Source organism: Dasypus novemcinctus, chromosome 2, assembly GCF_030445035.2.
Source record: "Dasypus novemcinctus isolate mDasNov1 chromosome 2, mDasNov1.1.hap2, whole genome shotgun sequence".
Lineage (NCBI taxonomy): Eukaryota > Metazoa > Chordata > Mammalia > Cingulata > Dasypodidae > Dasypus > Dasypus novemcinctus.
Genome location: NC_080674.1, coordinates 181326861 through 181350540, shown reverse-complemented (window position 1 = coordinate 181350540; position 23680 = coordinate 181326861). Strand labels below are relative to the sequence as shown.

Genomic DNA, 23680 nt, shown 5'->3' with positions numbered 1-23680 from the left:
CAGAAGATTCCCACCTTGGGAGGAAGCCTGCCTCTGAAACTGTAAGCCATTAAATTCTTGTTGTTAAGCCAACCCATTGTATGGGGTTTGTTTTAGCAGACAAGAAACTCGTACAGACAGGTTGGGACTGGGGAGGGTGATGCCCCAGCCTGGTCCAATCCCTGGTAGGTGATCCTTATAAATAGGTGCTAGGTGAATGGACTGACCATCTCTTTTTACAACTTACCTCTCCTGACCAATGGAGTCATGGAAAAAATGAAGACTAGGAGTGTAAGAAATAGTTCTGTTTATTGATTAGAACATGGTATAAAATTACAGCAATTTGCAGGCATCTGGGCTTTCTGGGAGGGACATGCAGTGCTGGGCTCTAGCAGGGTGTGGGGTGGAGGCACGGAACCACTGGGCAGTGGCTCCCTTCCTGGGTATGTTAGGGACCTGTGCTATCAGCACAGATGCTAGTGAGAGAGAGTTATTGGCCCTTGCCTCTGGAAACAAAGGACGTAGGCAGTTTGGGTCATCAGACGATGTCGTGCTTAATAAATCAGTCCTAGCCTACATGTGTTAGGTGTTGACCCTCCCGATCTGGCCATGGTAGGTTCTAATTGTTCTGTATGACACTCATTCTTCCCATCCAAGGAAGAGGAACAGGCACATTGGTTTGGGAGGCCATCAGAGGATGGTGTGCATTCGGCTCAGGCCATCTTGCTTCCAGATTCATCAAGATCTGCTGGACTTGCCAGCAGTGGGCAGGGGGCACGCAAGCAGAAAATTGTGCACTACTGTGTAAGCTCAAGCAGAGGGACCTTCCATAGGGCAGCTGCGTGAAGAGATGAGCATGCTTCCAAAACAAACTCAAATTTCATCATGTCTCTCTCAATTACAGGGAGGAGGAAGGGTTGGCCATCAGAGACTGAGTCCGTTGGTACTGGATTCCATAGAAAGTCTTCAGCAGAGAATGCTTCCAAAGTGTTTAAAATGCATTTCTGTCCCAAAAGTTGGTGTGTAAAATCAGAACGAGGGCAGATCAGGGTGTTAAGGTGGTTGTTTAGTACAATGTCTCTGAGAGCTGGATGGCTGAGTGTCCCCAATTACATGACATTTTGGAAGAGCTGGAGGGACCTCATGATGTTGTCATCCTGGGAAGGGAGGTGGGGAAAAAAGAAGATGGTTAGAACTCTCTAAGTCTCCTCCCTGAGAAGCATAGTAGCACTGCTGAGCAAATCTCCAGCATGGGTTTCCTCTTTACAAAGCACTCTGCAAGGCTCTAAGAAACAAGGAGTAAGGAGTGAGGCCTAGAAAGCGAGCAATTCAAAGCAAGAACCACCTTCTCTGGCCTTGAAGAAGAATTCAGAAGAAACAGATTATCCAGTAAAATAGTGAGTGCTGCTTCTGGACTCACTGTTTTATTTCTGGGCAGTTGTATTTTATCAAATGATTTTTCCACATCTACTGAAATGATCATCTGGGTTTTTTAAAAAAATTCTATTAATGTGATGAATTGCACTGATTAATTCCTGAATTTTAAACCAACCCAGCATTCTTGGAATAAACTCCATTTGTTCATGATATATTTTTATACATTGCAAGGTTTAATGTTTTTACAACAATGTTCAGAAAGAATATATTATCCTGCATTTTAAAATCTTATAATGGCCTTGTCAAGTTTCCATATTAAACTTATGCTAGCCTTATAAATCAAATTGAGAAGTGTTCTCTATTTTCTGAGTTTGTATAGGATTAATAACTTTCCTCCTTAAATATTTGGAATATTTACCAGTGAAGCCAGCCTGCTTTTTTCTCTGTGGGAAAATTTTAAATTACAGATTCAATTTCTTTAACAGACTTTATAAGACTATTCAGAATTTCCATTTCTTTTTGTGAGAGTTTTAATAAATTGTGTTTTGCAAGGAATTTGTAGCTTTCATATGAGTTGTAAAATTTATCGGATAATTAACTCATCTTTTTTTTGTCTGTAAAGTATATAACGGCATTCCCCTTTCTATTCCTAATATTGATAGTTTGAGTTTTTCCTCTCTTTGTATTTTTCTTGATTAGTTTTGCTAAATGTTTATCCATTTTATTAAGAGGCAACTTTGGCCTTTGTTGATTTTCTTATTGTATGTCATTATTGTATGTTCTCTATTTTATACTTTTCTATCATAATTCTCTAAGGCATAAGTATTGAATGAAGAAAATCCTCAAATGTTTGGAGATTAAGCAATATACCTGTAAATAATCCATGGATCAGAGGAAAAAAATATTTTGAATTAAAAGATAATGAAACTATGGCATAAAATAATTTGTGCGATGCATCTAAAACTAAACTCAGAGGAAGATTTATATGTTTAAATGTATTTATTAGAATTATTGAAAAGCAATCAACAAAATTAAGGAGCCCAAAAAATTCTCTAGCAAATTGAATTAAAAAACAAACAAACCCACAAAACACAGTAGGAAGAAAATAATTTAGAGCACAAATTAATGAGCTAGAAAGCAATTCTAAAATAGAGAAAATCAGCAGAGACAAAAGCTGATTTGGGGTACATGAAACATTTCAGAAATTGCTAGAACAATGCAAGCTGCCTGGATTCCAATCTTGGCTCTGTCACTAGCTTCGTGACCTTGGTCAAATTAATTAATTTCCTTGTGCCTCAAGTTTCTTCCTGTGCAAAATGGGGTGGATCCTAGCATCTATCTGTAGAGAGGGCTGAAAAAAAAGAAATGAGTAAATTAATGAATAATTATCAAAGAAGTTGCTAATGTGAAAAACTAAATGGATTAAAAAAAACCTCTCTCACCTGATAAGCAAAAAAGTGGACTTCAGTAGAGCATGATACTTAAAATGAGAATGTCAGGAGTTCAGGTTTGTTCTGTATCACTCTGTGACCTTAAGCACATCTCTTAAACTTGTGATGCCTCCATTTTCTCTTCTTTAAAATGGGTATGCTCAGTGTTGCGGTTCAGCCAGTTCATAAAGGTTAAAAAGCTGGAATACTTTCAACCCTGTTGGTAAACAGCTGCTGAGCTGATCCCTCCCCACCCCCCTGCACTCCACCAGGCCTTAGCCTCTTCCACCCCTCTGGTTAGCTGGCCATTGACCCAGGATCCCTGGACCATCCAAAGATCAATCAATTGATGGGTTAATTCCGAGCTTAGCAGGCATTCTCTGGGTCATTGCTGCAGGATATTGGGGAAGGTTGATTCTGAGTGGTGACTGCTCAGGCCATGCAGCTCTTAAACGTCTTGAACATCACTCCGGGTAAAGCACGTCTTGCTCACAGCGTGGTTGTGGGGTTTGTGTCCTGTTCCTGAACATGGCAGGTGCTCACGATGTGTTAATTACTTTCCCCCTGCTTCCTTGCATTTGCAGTTCTTCTTGGGTAAAACTCAGAGTGACTGTGTACCTTTCTAGAGTAAGGTGGAGGTATAAATGCATTTTTCTAAAGTAGATGAAAGAAATAATTTACAGTTTAGTCTCTGGCGGAGGCTTAGGGGCCAGTCTGTTCTTTAGACTAACGAAAGTGTGGTCCGAGGACCAGCACATCGGTGTCACCTGGAATTGTGCTAGACATGAATACCTCAGATCTATTGAGCTAGTATCTGCATTTTCACAAGGTCTTCAAGGACATGGGTTTGAACTTTAAAGTTCGAAAAGTATTGGTCCAGGGCATTTGTTTAAAATGAAGATTTCTAGAGCCCATCCCAGACCTATAGTATTAAGAGTCTCCAGGATTGAGGACTGAAATGTACCTTTTCAGAATCATCCTAGGCACTCTATGGTTTGAGAATCACAGTTTTAGATTTCTTTTCAGGTTGGTGACAGTTCGAAGTCCATTTATGAATCCCCAAAAGAGAAAAGATTATGATTTTGAACTAACGCATTCCTGTGGGCACGGAGCCCTTTTGATTGGACTATGTCAGTGAGTTGTGACTCAGGTTGGGCTTCTGCTCTCCGCTGGACCTTAGAAAAATGGAGATACAGGAAAAGGGAGCTCTGCCACTTTGACCCAGCCACATGAGAGAGAGGACTCCAGGTTCACCTACAGCTGCAGAAAGGCAGAGAAGCCCGAGAGGCTCAGAGAGGTCCTGGAGTCTGGGATCAGCAGAGCACACAGGCATAGAGTGAGGCCCCCAAGGAGCTGGGCCCAAGGAGCAGCTCAAGGCTGAGAGATAAGCCCTGCCATATGCCCGATTGTCACTGTCCCCAGTAGCTGACTTTGGTGACAAATCATCTCTGATGGTGCCTTGATTTGGACATTTCACAGTCTCAGAACTGTAAGTTTTCCCCAAATAAAATTCCCATTATAAAAGACAACCAACCCATTTCTAGTACTTTGCATTGGCAGCCGTGTGGCAAACTGGGACAAAACTACTCCCATGTGGTCTGGGGAGTGGGCCATCAAGGCAGAAGCAAGTTGGAAAATGACTGTTGCCCTCTTGAGTCTATTTCACAGAGGACATCCCTCCACACTCCTGGACTTTCACATCCCTCCAGGCTCCTACTTAAATTACCTGAATCAGTCCTGTACTTAACCAAGTCCAAGCCACAGGCCAGTCTGAGGAGTGGAGATGGTTGACTCCTGAGATTTTGCTATTCTTGTTGATATTGATTCTAACCTGAACAGCAGACCTGTGAGTTTCCTCATTTGCTTCCTTCTCTAGGCCGGAGCCCCAGATTTAGAGGTATCCTGCCCTGAGATCTCTCCTTACCTCCTGACAAGATTCAAGGAATTCATCTAAAGTCACGATGCCATCTTTATTTTTGTCCATTTTCTGAAAGACACAACAGGAAGCACTTTAAAGAACGTGGTAATGTGCATTCCTAAACTTGTTAGTCAATTTCCCCGTGAGGATTAGGGTTGTTTCATTGGCTGGACTACTCCTTGCAGTCCGTGGTTAAGGCTCTTTGACCTCCATGAGCTTCCCTAAAATTAAAGCCTTGCTTCAGACTCTCGTCTCCTCGTTACTGGAGTATTCCACTGACATGCTAACATGCTGCCTCTCCCCAGGCTCTCTTCCAGCCTGTCCAACCAGCAGAAAAAACACTAGACAAAAGAAGTTCTAGTTTTTTTCTGTCATTTCTGAATGACCTGGAGCAAACCTGTAAAGTCTCCCTGGGCCTCTGTTTTGCATCTGAAAAGCGAAAGGATTGAACTAGAATGGACTCTGGTACTAATTCTCTCTAGATTACATTTTACTAAATCACCACTTTGATTATGCCTGTGTCCTATTCCAGGGCCAACAGTAAAGCATCCATCTGTTACCAGAGCAAGGAGGAATCCTTCAACTTTAAGCATCTCACTATCCAGTCCCATTCTAGTTTCCAACCTCATTTTCCCTTACTCCCCAGACATAAACACTTCACACCTACACAAATGCTTAATGAAGCCTTCTCTGTTTACTCTTATTCCCCAAGAATTACTGTGGAACTTAGAGTACACATTATACCACTTACACTTAATTATATAATTATACTTCCCTGTTCTCTTCTGTAGTGTACACTTGTCTGCTTAACTAGATCATCTATTCCTCAAGGACAATATATCTTCTAATTATTTTCTTTCCGGAAATGTTCAGTATAGCATTGGACACACACCACTTGTTCAGTTGTTTATGGGTCGATTGATCTAAGTTAGGCTTAAAGTTCATGTACAATGTATGCACATTTACCTGGAAGAAGACATCCACGTGCTGCCTTGGTGTGTCCTCTTTGAGCACAGGATACGTGTATTTCCCCATCATGTCATAGATGGCTTTGACAATGTCCATCATCTCCTGAAGAGGAGACAGGGAAGCACATAGTGTGAGGTCAAGCTCTTCCTAGGTGACAGTGTATGGGTCTCCTTGTCCTTCTTACCAATGAAAGTGATTAAAAGGACCCTTTTCAGCTGATTAAAGGGAGTTGGAAAGCAATCTGAGGGGCTACGTTCTGTTCCTACTGAGAGCCTATTCCTAGACAGAGATCTGTGGAAAATTCTCTTTGCCTTCAAAATCTCTTGGGTAGGTTACCTTTTCTTGGGCATTTTCTGCAATGAGGGGTTCTGTGTGGGATCCCGTTTTGTGAACTTGAGGCAAATGAAATATTATTCTGAATTAAAGCAAGTTTATGTTCTGGCTTAGATATTTTAAAATCCACAGGTTCTGGTGTAGTTGTAAGCTAGGAGAAATGATGAGCAACCAAGATTATCTTTAGAGTACTCTATTTAGGGTAATGGTTTCACAGACTGGGGCCCTTGTTAAAAATGTCCGTCCTCAATCCTCCTGAATCAGAACCACTGAGGACTAGACTCCAGGAATCTGTTTTTATCAAGATACATTAGGAACCATTATTCTCAATGTTTAAGGCTGAGAGCGACTATCATCCCAGAGGATATTATATCATCCCAGAGGATAAATTGGTGTTAACAGAAGACCCTCATACTACTAACTTATTTTTTATTCAAAAAATTTAAAAGTTTGTCAACACTCTATATGCACCAAGCAATAATTCCCTCTCCTGACCTTATGCTTCCATTCTTGTAACTGCTGATCTACTTTCTGTCTCAATGAATTTGCTATGTCTAGATAGTTCATGTAAGTGAAATCATACAGTATTTGTCCATGTATGCTCTGCTCATTTCATTCAGCACAATATTTTCAAAGTTCATCTATGTTGCAGCGTGTCTAAGCACCTCGTTCCTTATGCCCGAATGATATTCCATTGTCTGTATGTATCACAGTTTGTTCATTCATCTGTTGTTGGGCACTTGGACTGTTTCCACCTTTTGTCTTGTGAATAATACTGTTATGAACATTAGTGTACAAGTATGTACTAGAGTTCCTGTGTTCAGATTCTTTGGGTATGTACCTAGGAGAGGAATTGTCTGGCCATATGATCATTCTATATTTAACGTCTCAAGGAACTGCCATACTGCTTTCCACAGTGGCTACACCATTTTACATTCCACCAACAAGGCACAATAGTTCCAATTTCTCCAGATCTTCTCCAACCATTGTTATTTTCTGTTTTTAAAATAATATCCATCCTGGTGGATGTGAAGTGGTATCTCATTGCTGTTTTGTTTGCATTTCTCTAATGGTTCATGATGTTGAACACCTTTTCATACTGTTATTGGCCATGTGTATATCCTCTTTAGTAAAATGCCTAAGTCCTTTGCCCTTTTTTAATTTGGGTTGTCTCTTTTGTTGTTGAGTTCTAAGAATTCTTAATATATTCTGGATTGTAACACTAAATTTTAACTAAAAAAAATGGGTAATCTATGAGGGTAAAGTTTCAATTTTGGGGCAGTGATGGGGATTTGGGGCCTGGGGTAGCCTTGCTTTTACAAGTTATATGAATTATGAGATCTCCTTCTCTCTGTCATCAGAATGGCTCACCATACTTCCTAGATCAATTTGATATTCTTGGAACCAGTTTCTTAGCTCTACCTTCCCAGTCCATCTCGTTAGCTTTATTTATTGGCTTTTTAATCTCATATTATGATCACAAGAGGAATTGCTCTCTGTGGATTTTGTGCTGTTAGATGGAGATAGCAGATGGATGGGATAGGTATGTTTCCATCCTGATTAGCTCACATACCCCTTTTTGGAAGGCCCTCTCCCCACTCCATATTTCCTTTGAGTGACTGGGTCTGAGTGTGTATCTTTGTACCAGATGCCCTATCCCTATAGCTGCAGTTGATTGGAACGGAGGTGACATCTGACAAAAGCTGACCTACTCAGTTTTTCTCTCTTGAGAAGTTTGAATGAAGAGGCAACAGTAATTGTAGTCAGAAGGGGTAGGTCTATGGGGATCTAAAGTCAAGTGGATTTGGGGCGAGAATCAGTGCCCTGGGAAAGCTAGTTGCAGCTTAGCTGAGGTTAAGGGAGAGCAGAAATAAAAATCTCTGCAGAGGAAGTTGGCATTAAACAGCAGAATGGAGCAGATGCATAGAGAGTAGATGAGATGAGAGCAATGCTGGAAAGAAGGGAAAGAAGAAGAGAGGAGAGGAGAGGGAGGAGAAAGAGAAGTGGGAATGGGGGAGAAACACATGAAGACAGAAGAGTGATGAGGAAACAGGCAGACTAACGGAGATCAAGAGAAGCCAGGGAGAGACAGTGTCAGAGAATGGTTACCCCATAAACTAAAACTTCTTGTCCCCCATCCCCAGCCACTGGCCAAAGTTACTGGAGACTTGAACCTGCTGTTACTGCAGAGGAAAGCTTGGTCATCTTAAAAAAAATCCTGAACAATGCTGGAGGCGGAGAGGAAAGGAAAGAGAGGAGAAAGAAAGGGGAAGAGAGAGAGAAAGAGAGGGAGGCTAACAACTTTCCAGTTTCAATGGGGATTAGATGTGTTCCATTAGACTTCTTATAACTTTATAAGGAATCCCTTTATGTTGACGACTTTCTAGTCTTTGTAGACAAAAGACTCCTTTCTACAAAGAGCAACATGACTATTTCTTGGCTGATGGGGGCTGATAGATGTTATAACTGCTGCCATATTTTCTTTCCAATGCTTCCTGACATGGAGTAAGTGCTCAGTAAATATTTATTTAATCAATCAAACTCTTTATTATTAGTTCATTGATCTGTTTCCATGAGGCTGTGAGCTTTGTGAGGACACATGTTGGCCCCTTCATTGTTTTGGTCTCATACTTGGTGCAGTGACTGCTGTGGAGTAGGAACCCAGGAACTGTTGGGTCCATCAGTGGTGGTTTCCTGATCACACTGGCAAGGCATAGTGGTCCCCTGGCTTACCCTGGTCCCTACCCTGAATGAGGGAAGGAGCAAAGGAAGAAAGCTTTTTCTTCAGGATGTTTGGTGTGGTCTACAGAGACCATATCAACTCAGGGGGACACCCTGCATCCCAAGTTCCTTCCCTGCTATGCCTCATCCCATGGTCTTATTGAATTTAATTTTATTGCTTTGGTGTTATTTATTTATTTATTTTTTAATATTTCATTTATTTATTTATTTATTTCTCTCTCCTTCCCTACCCCGCCCCCCTGTTGTCTGCTATCTGGGTCCATTTGCTGTGTGTTCTTCTGTGTCTGCTTGCATTCTTGTCAGTGGCAGTGGGAATCTGTGTCTCTTTTTTGCTGTGTCATCTTGCTGCACCAGCTCTCCGTGGTGTGGCGCCACTCCTGGGCAGGCTGCGCTTTTTTTGCGTGGGGCAGCTCTTCTTGCCGTGGTGCACTCCTTGCATGTGGGGCTCCCCTATGCAGGGGACACCCCTGCGTGGCACAGCACTCCTTGCTCACATTAGCACTGTGTGTGGGCCAGCTTTCCACATGGGTCAGGAGGCCCTGGGTTTGAACCCTGGACCTCCCATGTAGTAGGCGGATGATCTGAGCCAGATCCACTTCCCCGTGTGTGTTATTTTTTAAAAAGTTTTTTTAATTAATCATTTTAGACTTACAAAAATGCAAAAATAGTGTAGAGTCATGTAAACCCAGCGTCCCCTAATATTAACAACTTAAATAACCGTAATACGATGATCAAAGCCAGGAAATTTCTCCCCCGCAATGTTCTTTTTTTAAATTATCTTTTTTTAAAGAAACATAGATCACACAAAACTAATGCTCTTTTTCTGTTTCTGGATCCAATCCAGGATCCCAATTGCACTGACTTGTGTCTTCTTGTGATAGTTCCTCAGCCTGTCCTTGTTTTCAGGATCTTGTCACTTTCGTTGAGTATTGGTCAGTTATTTTGTAGAATATCTTTCAAATTGGGTTAGTCTGATTTTTCTATTAGTTACGCATTTTTGGAAGACTGCTATAACACAGATGTTATTTCCTTCTTAGTGCATCATGTCAAGGAGGTACAAGGTGTTTCTATGCTGTTCTATTACTGGTGATGTTGTCCCTGATTGCTTGGTTATGGTGATGTCTGCTGGATTTTTCCACCAATGTTAGTATCCATCAGTGGATCTTGTCTGCAACAATTATTACTATTGTATTTGCCTAATGGTGATTTGGCATTTCTCATTCCTTCTATATTTATTAATTGGAATTATTCTGTTAGGAAGAGCTGTCCCTTTTCTACCATTTATTTATGCATTCATTATTTTTATCAGGATTTGTGGATATTTACTTTATTTTATGAGTTATAATCCAATACTATCATTATTCATTTTATTGATCAAATAGTTCTAGTTTTTGCCATTTGGAGCTCTTTCCCATTGAACCCTTTTTTGAGCACTTCCTTATTTTTTTACATCATGAGATGCTCCAGACTAATCCTGTGTTTTCCCCACTGCAGATCTGGAATCAACCACAGACTTTCTCTACTATTGTACTTTCTCCTTGAATAAACTTTATCTCAGTCATATGCATTTATTTAAATAGAGTGCTAGAATTAATTTTCCAGTATTTCATTTAGGATTTGTGATCTACATTTTGAGTGAAATTAGACCCTCATTTTCTTTTTTTTCTATATTTGATGAAATATATTTCATTACACATACATATATTTTGAGCACCTACTGTTGACTAAAGACTTCCACCTTACACCAAATTTCTTAAAAATAGGAAATGGGATGTTAAGGCTTAAAGCATTCAGACTTCCTGTTTGGAATGAGGGAAAGGTTTTGATAAAGGATGGTGGTGATTGTAGCACAACACTGTGAATGTAACTAACAGCACTGAAATACATATATCTGCGAGTGATTAAAAGGGGGGAAATGTTAGATTAATATATGGTAATAGAATAAAATTTTAAAAATCCATGGAAATACACTACACAAATAGTTAACCCTAAATGATACCATGGGCTATAATTAACAGTATAGTTATAAGAATGCATAATCATCAATTGTAACAAATGTTCCACACCAATGCAAGGTGTTAATAGCAGAAGAGTATCTGCGAATCCTGTATCTTACGCAAATGTATAAATTCTCCAATAAGGAAAAAAAAATAGAGGGGTTTGAAAAAACAAACCAAATTTATTGAAGCATAATTTACTTTAAAAAATTCAGCCATTTAAAAATGTACTGTTTGAGGAGTTCTGTCACGTTTATACACCCACGTAATCCCTACCACGGAACATATTCATCAGCGCAAGAATTTCCTTCATGTCCCTTTGTGGTCAATGCTACAAACCTCCGACACAGGCAGCTACTGATCTAATTTCCATCAATAAGATTAGTTTACATTTCCTAAAATTTCATATAAGTGGAATTATACAGGATAAATTTTTTTAGTCTGGATTCATTCCTCTGCACAATATTGATGAGATTCATTCACATCGTTGCATGCAACAGTCAGTTATTTCTGTTTCCTGATGAATAGCGAAAAGAAAATTGGATCGATATACTACAATATGTTTAGCCGTTGTCCTGTCGGCAGATATTTAGATTGTTTTCAGTTTTGGGCTACTATGAATAGAGCTGTTACGAACATCTCCATATAGGTCTTTGCAGAATTATATATTTTCACTTATTTTGGGCAAATACTTAGGAGTGGGATTTCTGGGCCGTGTGTTAAGTGAATGTTGAACTTTAGAAAAGATGCCAAATGTTTTCCAAGTTTTTCATATTCCTATCAGCAATGTATGAGAGTCTTCATTGCTCTACATCCTTGACAATCCTTGGCATTGACAATCTTTTTAATTGTAGCATTTCTAGTGGGTTATATTTCATTGTAATTTTTAATTTGCATTTCTTTGAAGACCAGTGATATGGAGTAACTTTTCATGAGCATTTAGGCCATGCATATATTTTTTTTCCTGAAGTATCTGTTCAAATCATTTGCCTATTTTAAATTGAGTTTTTTAATCTTCTCATTAAATTGTAGGTATTCCCCTTATTTTTGGATGCTGTTTTTTTTTGTCAGATACATGATTTGCAAATATTTTCTCCTAGTCTTTTCACTTTCTAAAATGTATCTTTTGAGGAGCAGAAATTTTTAATTTTGAAAAAACGCAATTCATCACATTTCTTTTATCGTTCTTCTTGTATCTTAAAAAATCCTTTCCTTTTCCAAAGTTGTTAGTATTTTTCTCCCATGTATTCTTTAAGAAAGCAGATTAAAAAAAATATTAAATAGATGATCCATTTCAAGTTGATTTTTGTATTTGTGTTTGGCCTGAAATGAAGGTTTTTATTTTATTTTATTTTTTTTTAAAGAGGTACCAGGGATTGAACCCAAGAATTCGTACATGGGAAGCAGCTGCTCAACCACTTGAGCTATGTCTACTCCCCTAAAGGTTCATTTTTGTTTTCAAATGGTTATACAGTTGTAACAGCACCATTTGTTAGATTGTTTTTTACCCCTTGATTTCGTTGGCATCTTTTTTGAAATGACAATATATATGAGTGGGTCTATTTCTGGATGCTCTGTTCAGATCTATATGTTTAATACCTTATGCCAATTTCACATTATCTTGATTACTGTATCTTTATATTAAGTGTCGAGATAAGGTTGTTTCAGTCCTCCAAGTTTGTTCTTTTGCAAAGTTGTTTTGTCTATACGAGGTTCTTTGCATTTCCACATAATTTTAGAATCAGCTTATCAAGTTTTACAAAATGCCTGCTGGGATTTTGATGAAGACTATGTTAAATCTATAAATCATATTTGGGAAAGTCTCCATCTTAACTGTATTAGGTCTTCTCACCCATGAGCATATGTTTATTTAGATCTTTAATTTTTCTCAGCAATGTTTTGTAGTTTTCAGTGTGTAAGTCTTTTTTAAAGAAGATTTATTTTATTTATTTATCTCTCCCGCCCCATTATTGTTTGCACTTGCTGTGTCTGTCTTCCTTGTTTCTTTACAAGGCACTAGGAACTGAACCCAGGACTACCAATGTGGGAGGGAGGTGCCTAATTCCTTAAGCCACCTCCATTCCCTGCTTTGCTGTGTCTCTCATTATGTTTTTTTTCCCTCTTGTGTCTCTTGTTGCGTCATCTTGTCACATCAGCTTGCCGCGCCAGCATGTCATGCACCAGCTCACCGTCCTGCTCATCCTCTTTAGGAGGCACTGGAAACCTCTGCTCCCTGCTTTGGTGTGTCTCTCATTATGTTTTTCTTCTCGCGTCTCTTGTTGCATCATTTTGTTGCGTCAGTTTGCCATACCTGCCCATTGTGCCAGCTTGCTGTCTTCTTTTTCCTTTTCTTTTTAAAATTTATTCCCCAACCCCACCTTGCAGCTTGCTTGTTGCCTGCTCTCTGTGCCCATTTGCTGTGTGCTCTTCTGTGTATTTTTTCACTTGTCTCCCTTTTTGTTGCATCACCTTGCTAAGTCTGCTCTCCGTGGTGCTTGCGGGCTGGGCGGCGCTCCAAGGTGCTGGCGGGCGAGCCTCCCTCACAAGGAGGCCCCGGGACACGGACCCAGGGCTCCCATATGGTAGACGGGAGCCCAACTGATTGAGCCACAGTCGCTTCCCTCGCTGTCTTCTTTAGGAGGCACCGGGAACCAAACCACTGACCTCCCACGTGGTAGGCTGGAGGCCGGTCCTCAAACCACACCCACTTCCTAGTATATAAGTTGTGAACCTATTTTGTTAAATTTATCCTAAGGTAGTTTATGTTTTCTGGTGATATTACAAATGGTATTTATTTCTTAATTTAATTTTCCCATTGTTCATTGTATGTAGAAATACAGTTGATTTTTGAAAGTAGAAATTTTATCTCATGACTTGCTAACATCATTTATTTCTAATAGTTTCTTTGTAGATTCCTTAAGATTTTCTTTTTTTTTTTAAAGATTTATTTATTTATTTCTCTCCCCTTCCCCCCCCCACCCTGGTCGTCTGTTCTCTGTGTCCATTTGCTGCGTCTTCTTTGTCCGCTTCTGTTGTTGTCAGAGGCACGGGAATCTGTGTCTCTTTTTGTTGCGTCATCTTGTTGCGTCAGCTCTCTGTGTGTGCGGCGCCATTCCTGGGCAGGCTGCACTTTCTTTCTCGCTGGGCGGCTCTCCTTACAGGTGCACTCCTTGCGCGTGGGGCTCCCCTACACGGGGGACACCCCTGTGTGGCACGGCACTCCTTGCGTGCATCAGCACTGTGCATGGGCCAGCTCCATATGGGTCAAGGAGGCCCGGGGTTTGAACCACAGACCTCCCATGTGGTAGACGGATGCCCTAACCACTGGGCCAAGTCCACCTCCCCTTAAGATTTTCTGTAAACACAATCATGTCAACTCCAAATAAAGACAGTTTTAATTTGTCTGTTCCAAATCTTTATCCTGTTGATTTCTTTTTTTTTTTCCTTCTGATTTCAGTTTCCATGCTTTGTTCCCAATCTCAGTGTGAAAGAATTCAGTCTTACACTGTTAAGTATGACATGAACTATAGGATTTTTGATTCAGATTGAAAAAGTTCCCTTCTATTCATAGTTTGCTGAGAGTTTTACCCATGAATGGGTATTGACTTTTATCAAATGCTTTTTCTGTATCTATTGAGTTGATATATTGTTTTTCTTCTTTATTTTGTTAACACTGAAAATATTGTTGATTGAGTTTTGAAGGTAAAATCAACCTATACCATTCCTAGTATAAACACGGCTTAGTCACAGTGTATTGTCCTTTTTATATATTACTGGATTTAATCTGCTAATATTTTTTAAAGTTTTTTGTGTCTGTGTTCTTGAGGTTTACTGATTTGTAGTTTTCTTTCCTTACAATGCTCTTTTTTCCCGGTATGGGAATCAGGGTAAGGCTGGATTTATAAAATGGGTTGGGAAGTGTCCGTTCCTCCTCTATTTTCTAAAAGAATTTTTGTAGGATTGGTATTATTAGAAGTCACAAGGAAGTCATCTGGGCCTAAACTTTTCTTTCTGGTTTTTGAATTGTGAATCCAATTTCTTTACTAGCAGTAGAACTATGCAGATTTTCTAATTCTCTTTGTGTCAGTTTTGGTACTTTGCATCTTTCAAAAAATGGGTCCATTGAATAGGTTGTCAATAGAATACAGGTTCCTGACTCAGCCTCTGGGCTCTCTGGCTCTGCTGGCCTCTCCACTCATCCTGCACCACTCTTCTCTCTCACTCCCCAACCTGCAGCTTTTCTGTCTCTGGAATACTCGAAGCCTGTCCTGTCTCATAGCTTTTCTGGTGGCTGTTCCTGTGCCAGGAACAATTTTCCTGGCTTTTGCATGCCTACTCCGTATGGTAACCCTTTCTTAGAGAGGCTTCTGTTTACCTCTCCTGCCAAAATAGCCTGTTTGTTCTTTTTTAAGATTTAATTAATTAATTTGCTTCCTCCCCATTGTTTGCACTTGCTGTCTGCTCTCTGTGTCTTCCTGTCTTCTCTTTAGGAATCACTGGGAACTGAACCTGGGACCTCCCATGTGGGAGAGAGGCCCTCAGTCACTTGAGCCACCTCTGCTCCCTGCTTTGTTGCCTCTCTCATTGCGGTTCTTTGTTCCATCAGCTCGCCGTGCCAGCCTGTTGCACCAGCTCTGTCTTGCTCATCTTCTCCAGGAGGTGCTGGGAATTGAACCTGGGACCTCCCATGTAGTAGGCAAGAGCTCACTTGCTTGAGCCATACCTGTTTCCTTATCCTGTTAATTTATGCTTTGCCTGCTTATTGTCCACCTCTCTACACTGCTCCAGGAAAGTGGGAGCTTATTCTGATTTCCCCCCACTTTTTCTCCAGCCTTTACAACACCTAATAAGCTTCAGATCTGTATTGAGTCAATCCATGACTGGATGGATGGGAAGTGCAAGCTGGGCAAGCTCTCTGAGCGTCCGTTTTCTCCATAAGGAGGGGACTGGCAGGGCTGTGGTGGGACTAGAGATGTAGTCATTCCCACATGGTGCCTGGCACAGGGCCCTCGCTCAGCGGGCGGTGTCACAGGAGGCTAAATTCAAGCTGCAGCTGATTCACAGGACACGGTAGGTGTCCCAAAGTGAGTTTTCGGTAGACCTGTGGGTATGTCACTGGTTATACCCCATAAGTACGGCAAAGCTCTAAAAGTGTCAAGGAGTGACAATTCAGAAATGACTTGCGAGGATTTCTATAAAGATGGCTGTGCCATCTATCATTTTCTTCTGTGGTTTTATTTGGAGACAAAATAGGTAGAGGCTAATAGGACACAATTTTAGTGTCCTCCTCTTCAAACTCTCATTTATTTTTTTTTAGGTAATGCCTATAATTTTGCCATTCCAACTTTTAGCTTTAACTTGTGGCCATTAGCCCATTAAAATATAAGTTCCCCTGGGAAAAGCCACTCTTTACGTGAAAACCAGCGATCGACACCAGTAAGCACGAAGCTGCCTGATTGTTCTTGAGACCCTCAGAACTCTGGGGCAAAGGGGGAGGTCAGAGGTGGGCTTCTCCATTTACCAGGAGCCATCTCTGCTAGCCCCAAACTAGATCCCTCCTGGTCAACAATTTTATCCTCACACTAGGTGCTCCTGTAGTCCTCGGGACACTTACCTCTTTATTAATGTACCCATCTTTATTGATGTCGTACAAATTAAACGTCCACCTTAGTTTCTCGTGGACGGTTCCTCTCAGCAAAATCGACAGAGCAGTTACGAAGTCCTGAGAAGTGGAAAAGGTACAAGCGACATTTACCACAAAGCCGTGGGATGGGGGTAAAGCTCCTTCCCTGAGTCCGACTTCATGGGAATGGTCTCGCCCTGGTCTCCTCGTGTCCTGAAGGGTAGGACCGAGCTCCGTGAAGAGCTCCCCACTTCTATTCCCCGCCTTGCCCCGACTTTGGGGGAAGCCCCCCGAGACTTCCCTCCTTTGTAAACTGTGATAGTAACCTTCTATAGGGTTGTTGTGAGGATTATATGAGTAATAGGTAGAGACTGGTACACGGGAAGTTCAGTGTACGTGTGAGCTGTTAAACTCTTATTCGTTTCTTGACAAATAAAAAGTTCCTGGGTGGTGGGGATGGGTGAGGGACAGTTGCTTCTTCAGGAAATGCTTATTAAATGGATACAGCTTTCTTTGTCTTGCCTGGGAGCATCTGATGATGCAGCCCTTCCCGAACCACCCCGTGGATTAGAGGGAGAGGCGATGCGGAACCAGGGTCTCCTCAGAGCGAGTAGGAGACAAGCATACCTCAAACTTGACGGAGCCTGCCTGGGTGGTGTCGAAGGCGTTGAAGAGGTAATGAGCATACGTGCTGGCATCTGCAAGGCAGAGAGGGAGGGCAGGTGAGGGGAGCAGGGGCTCTGCAGGGGGAGAGAGCAGTGAAAGACAGAGGCAGGATGTCTACAAGAAAGAGGGGTGACGGAGAGGGAAACTTATGGAGCGGGAGAGACCACTAGTGCGAATGGGTTCACTTCTTTGGGAAGTTCTAGCAATAGCCACGACACACCCTCCTCTGTCCCTGCCTCTCTGTGTGTCATACCAGGTGATTGCATGGATAAGATGCTCTGAGAGCCGGGCACTGCCATAGAGTAGGCACGCACTTGACCTTGGCTTGGATAGTAGCTCCGTCTTTAATAGCTGTGTGACAGCAGGCATCTAACCCAACCTCTCTGAGCTCAGCTTTCCCTTCTGTGTAAAATGGGATATGGCAAGACAGCTCTTGAAAATTTTGAGAAAGGAAATTAAACTACACAGGTGCCTGCCACATAGTCAAAACTTCAAAAATAAGCAGTAGCTTGCTAGAACTCAATCGACTCTGGTTCTCTGGGCCTGCCTGGGACCGCTGGGCAGGGAGTGGGGCCGAGCACTGGGTATGAGCCCTGGGGAGGCCATCAGTCTTCTGGAAAGTGACTCATGAAAAGCCCAAGAAGTGTTTGGGACTGTTGGATTTCCATTTTGCCAGGCTCCAGGGAAGGGGTCAGGGTGTGCAGAAGATGGCTCCTGGGGGCAGAACGTGAGGGGCCAGTGACCCACAGAGGGCACAGGAGGAGCCAGCCATGTGGCCGGGGAGGCCAGAGCAGGTTCTTGCAGGCGTCAGGCCAGGCCTCAGAGTGGGTGCCGTGGACTTGGCACACTCATTCCCCTGGCTTCATAAGCACAGCCTATGCTTCCTGCATCTTTTGGGGTTAGTTTATTTTATAGTCTCTGGTAAGTTCCAGTTTGACTCAGTTGTTTTCAGGAAAGGAACGGAAAGTGCCTGGCACAGTGGTGCAGCCAGCATGACAAAGTTTTCCGTCAGACACTTACGGGGTCTAATCGTAGTTATGCACCTCACTAGCTGTGTGATCTTGAGTAAACTGCTTAACCTCTCTGAAACTCACTTGCCTGATCTGGGATGCTGATACCCACTTAAGAGGATCCTTTTTCAGAGCTCCTTTCTGCCAACAGTTGAGAGAGGTCCACATTTTATTATAATAAGGGAGGTAACCTTCTCCGAGTTCTCGCCCACCATCAGGAGGGGTCAGATGATCAAGAAGAGTGAATGTGGTGCCAGAGTGGGAGCTGGACAGAAGCTTTTTTGTTTGTTTATTATTATTTTATTTTATTTTTTGTCTTTATTTATTTTTTAATGTTACATTAAAAAAATATGAGGTCTCCATATGCCCCCCACCCCCCTCCCCCCACTCCTCCCCCCATAACAACACCCTCCTCCATCATCATGAGACATTCATTGCATTTGGTGAATACATCTCTGAGCACCGCTGCACCTCATGGTCAACAGTCCACACCATAGCCCACACTCTCCCACAGTCCACCCAGTGGGCCATGGAAGGACATACAGTGTCCAGTAACTGTCCCTGCAGCACCACCCAGGACAACTCCAAGTCCTGAAAACGCCCCCACACCTCATCCTTCCTCCCACTCCCCACCCCCAGCAGCCGCCATGGCCACTTTCAACAGAAGCTTTTTTAAAAGTCAGACTCACCTCCATGAGGGAAGAACTGAGCGTAGATCTGTTTGAAAGTTTCTTCGTTGACCACACCACTGGGGCACTCCTGTGAGATGGGGGGAGAGTCGGTGGGAGGCCCCTGGAGGGCCCCCTCCAGCTGGCGTACGCTGGGCCCAACCCAGGGGTCCAGGGCTCCTCGTGACCCCCCGTGGGCAGGGACTGGCAACCGCCTGTGAATGTCCCCCGTCTCCAAGGTGAGCGATCGGGCACCACCTTAAGATGGAAACTGTCGTGCAGGATGATGAGATGCCCATCAGGGAAGGGGCACCATGAAGTGGAAAGAATTTGGGCTTTGGATCCCGGCTCAGCCGCTTGGACACCGTGTGACCTTGGACCGGCCAGACCCTGATCCTCAACGTCCTTACCTGTGAAATGGGGCTGATGGTACCTCCCCAACAAGGCTGTCGTAAGGTTTAATCGATGAGATACTGTCATACTGAGCCCGCGGTAGATGCCGGTCAGTGTCCCGGGAGGCTGTTTCTCCCACCCAGTGCCCATCTGAGCACCCTCCCCACAGGGCCTGGCTCCCATCCAGCTGTCTGCTCATAACTCCCCTGTTCCAGATCGTCAGGAAAGAAGCCATGATAGAAGGGAACAGGCACATGCCAAGGGCAATCACGGCGATTGCGGCAAGGCAGAGGCATCCTGGCACCCGTCAGGTAGCTCCCAGGAGGTGCTGGGAGAACATCAGGACTCTCACCAGTTTGGAATTCACCAAGCTCTACCTGTACAGGCTGCACCTGCAGAGCGCGTGACCGTGAACACCCAGCCCAGGATCTGGAATTAAGATTGCCCTTTGCGCGTTAAACTTAAAAAAAAAAAAAAAAAAAAAAAAAAATCAATGCTCAGGATAGGCTCTGAGAGCTCAAAGTTGGCCTGAGAAGACAGAAATGTCTCAACATCTATGAAGAAACTGTGGGCCAACTAATGCGGCGTTCTCTGACCCCACCTCCCGTTATGACTTGGCTCCCCCGTGTGGCTCACAGGGAGAGAAGGGACCCGCAGAGGGGCGGAGGGTCTGGTGCCCTTGACAGTCCTGTTTCACGTGGTAACCTCGCGCGTTGGCATTCAGGCTGACACGTCGGTCTCTGTGATCCTGGCTAGCAGAGGCAGCAGACCAAGGCCCTCCTTCTGCGGGCGCCAACAAGACCGAGAGTGTGGACGTGTTGCACTAAGGCTCGGACCCGAGCCAGGATGGTCCGCCCTGCAGAGCTCCTGGGCAGTCCAGCTCACCATCCACTGAACTGAGAGTGCCTCATCTTTTCCTGAAGCCTTGCTTTCCGACACCCGATCCCGCTCCCGTGTCCCCGCTATAGCACTGGCCTTCCTCGCACAACCACAGGAACGGGAGCGCTCCCTCCCGGGGCCCCCGGCATTTGGGAGAGCTTAGCGCCAAGTGGCAAATCCTGCCTGGCGCCGTCGCAGGCTGTGCAGTCTTACATTTTTGAAGCCTCGGTAGAGGACTTGCAGCTCCCTCTTGGTGAAGTTGGTCTGGGCCTCAAGCTGCTCCAGTCCCTCGGGCCGATGGCACACCATGGTCATCTCCAGCTCATCTTCGATCTTATCTGGAACCAGAGGAGATGGCATTGGAGCGCTGGCTCTGGTGGTCCCTCTTGTCAGCCCTCGGTCTGGGCTGTCAAAAGAGTGGGGCCGTGCCCGGGGCTGAGGGGGCTGTGGGCTGGGGTGGCACTGCAGGCCACCGCCCTGCCCTGAACCCCACCTCCCTGCCGCGTCATTCTCCAGGTGTGTCAGACCCCAGATGGGGGGCAGCTTCAGGGCTGGAGACAAACATGTTCCAAGTGCAGATGAGGTCAGGAGGGCTAGAAATAAGTCAGATGTAACTAGTTCCCTCCCTTCCAAATTAACGTCTTTGAGCATTCAAATTGCTGCCCATAGAACATCCTGGATATTTCAGATGACCAGAGACACAGGTTAAGTGAACAGCATGAAAAACACCCTTCAAACAGCAATGGGAAACACATCTATGTAAAAACCAGAGTCAACACTCATTATTTCGGCCAGCTAGGGGAAGGCTAGCATGACTTAGTATGGAGTTCAAGTTATGGAATATTAAAAATTAATTGAAGAATTTTGAATGTATTTACTCTTGTACAATATTTACTAGCTGTCCTTAAAAAATAGGAAAATACCCTAAAAGAGAGCACGACTTCATGTAAATGAAAGTTTCAGAAGCATTTGAAGGTGTCTAAAACAGTTGTCTTAAGTAGTAATTTATTCTTCCCATATGTACTATAGAAGGCAAATCTATAAGTCAGTTAAAGCAAGAAATCTGCCTGTTTCCCATGGAAGGGTCATGAAGTCCAAATAAGTGGAACTTCCCATATTTTACCATCACAAAAGTTTGAGTGTTTTCCACTATACCCTGCCAGAATGCTTTCTACCAATTCACTCCTATCAAGAATCAGTGGCCATCTAACCTTCTCTGCCTCTTGTTGGCATGCAGACTTTAGCAAATCCCGTAAATCGACTGCCTGTAAATCTGTGTTGGCAAAAACGGGGCCAAATTGAGCAGGCACAGACCATGCTACATCCCACAGTGACCCTGAGTGAGACTTAGATACAGCCTCTGAGAACAGGGCCAGCCAGTGCATTCAATTGTGTGCCTTTCCCTAACTAGTGCTTGCCACCTTACAACAGATTTCCTCTGCAATCGTCATTTTTTCTTCCGAGACTTTGATCCCAGTACAAAAGGAATCCATCAAAGTACATTTGTTTCTTGTACGTGTTCCTGAAGGCAACGGCTCGGGGAAGCCTCCAAGGGTGAGGTGGAATAAGTGGGTGACTATTCCCGACTGCAACTCATACCACCTCGTTGGGAGAGGCGTGGGGATGCAGATTATTCAATATAAACGAGATATGCTGTTCATACAACATAGCTGCAAGGGGCCAATTTCCCCCTAATTCTTACAGAGCCTTTCGTTATAGTTACGTTTGTCGCTAACAAGTTAAGTAGCAGTTACCTGAACACTGCAGTGATCCTATGTAAACCAAAGGACCAATTCTCAAAAATGAAAAGCCACATAAGTCGAATTCAGAAAGCTCACATATATTTTAACTTCTTTAAAAATAGAAATCAATGGTTTGTTTAAATCTCCTCATATTCGCTCTATTAGCACTTGTGCAAAAAATGCACAGAATGCAACTGTGTGAGAAGAGGTGAAATGCATATTAAAATGTAAGCAAAGAGGATGGAAATGCTGTATTTTGCAAGAAATGACTTAGTTTTGGAGGTGTCTGGTATACCTTTCTACATCTTATCCAAAAACTTAAACAATTTTTTACAGTATCATTTTATCTCTATTTGTCTTCCTGGGAATGAATCCCTCACAAGTAGAGAGAAATCTCTTTGCAGATGTTGGAGAGAAACTTTCTGACTCAGAAACAACACTTACTTACCATGGCCTTTATTAAAAATGCACAAAGTAATTATTGAAATATCAAATATTAAACCCACTTTATTAAGGTAAAACTGGACTTTATTAATAAATAATTTGTTTGCTGTCTGGGCAACCAGATCAATTTCCATATCAAACAGCTTCTGTAATATATGAACACTTGAATATTGACTACCAAGCTTTGGTTTGTTTTGTTTTGTTTTTTTTCATCACTCTCTTAATTGTCAGGCTGTGGTAACGTCAGTCTGGGAAGGAAATTCATGTCTTTGAAGCTCAAGATGCAGCATGTGGGTGTTAGGGGTTTAAGCGAACAACTCTTGAGCTTTTTTTTTGGTTATTGCATTTCATGGCAAGAACTATATTTTACATCACAATCCAGTATACACATACATAGATTCAAAACATTTATGACATATTTCGAAGCAACAGTTTCATGAAATAATACTTTCCCTCACTAATGTGCAATGTGCTCTATTCTCACTGCTAAGCTATTCCTTTAAAAAATTGTGCTGGTTATGACTCTCATGTGTTATGGCTTGCTATTTGAAAACACTGCTTTAAACTATTGTAGCGATCTTCTAGCAGTGTCCAAATTTAGACCAGCACTCTTTTCCCTTTTAATGCCTCATGGTTCTGGCCGTTGTAAAAATATTCTGAGGAAACTTCAAGGAAAGAGGAAACAGAAACTAGCAAGGGGGGGCCTCCTGGACAGTTTCTTCTGAGGTTTGTTAACAGTCTCTGAGGCCAAAAGTGACTACTTGTGTTCATTATTTTTGTTATTAAAAATGATGAGCAAGTTGTTAAATCAAATTGATTTGGATGACAGGGCTCAGAATTCACCTAGATTTAATAATACGGCAATAACTATATCACATGGACATATTAGAATACCTTCCGTTTGTAAAGTGCTTTTAATCTGTAAAGCTTTCTCATGCCTGTGGTCTCCCTGCCACCTTGTGTGTGGTGGAGAGTGGGGGACCTTGCCCTCCCCAGTTGAATGTTAGGAAGATGGGTGCCCGAACAGAAAAGTGATATTCTAACTGCGTGCCTCAAAAGATGATGAGCTCCTCTGCCACTGGAGGTAGCTAAGGTGAGAGAGAATGTAGAGAATGCTACACAGGACATTCTCAGACTAAACGGGAGGTTGGAGCAGATGATTCAGATTAAGTGGTCCTTAAGGTTTTGGGAACACAGGTTCTTCTGAGCATGTGACTAAAGTTTTAGACCATCTCAGGAAGAAGAGAATGCACCTAACCGCAGCTTGGCCTATACTATCAGTGAGTTCCTTTCTCTTTTATACATGAGCCTTCTGACAGAACGTCTCCTCCATACTCTGTCACTAGCTGGTTCTGCCTGAGTCCTAGGGTATAAAGCCAGTCAGTGACAGAGTAGGACCTAGAACCCAGCTACCCCAGGCCTCCTTTTATCAGATCTGGCTTTCATGTGCTGCAACAGTGGCTTCTGCTCCCCTCGAGCACAAATTACAAGTTGATTTGCCACCAGCCTT

General features: G+C 42.9%; 1 protein-coding gene across 2 annotated transcripts in view; it reads right to left on the bottom strand.

Annotated features, from left to right (window-relative positions):
* Positions 1-269: 269 nt before the first annotated feature.
* KCNIP1 (potassium voltage-gated channel interacting protein 1) overlaps positions 270-23680 on the bottom strand; it is a 401890-nt gene continuing 378479 nt past the window's right edge. For both annotated transcript variants that reach the window (XM_058282082.1, XM_058282091.2), the window contains exons 2-8: positions 20198-20322; positions 18734-18803; positions 16996-17066; positions 16360-16467; positions 5671-5775; positions 4711-4773; positions 270-1136 (exon numbers count right to left, since the gene is read on the bottom strand). In XM_058282082.1, the coding sequence (XP_058138065.1) occupies positions 1089-1136; positions 4711-4773; positions 5671-5775; positions 16360-16467; positions 16996-17066; positions 18734-18803; positions 20198-20322 (590 nt within the window). In that variant the 3' untranslated portion in view covers positions 270-1088. The remainder of the gene's footprint in view (positions 1137-4710; positions 4774-5670; positions 5776-16359; positions 16468-16995; positions 17067-18733; positions 18804-20197; positions 20323-23680) is intronic.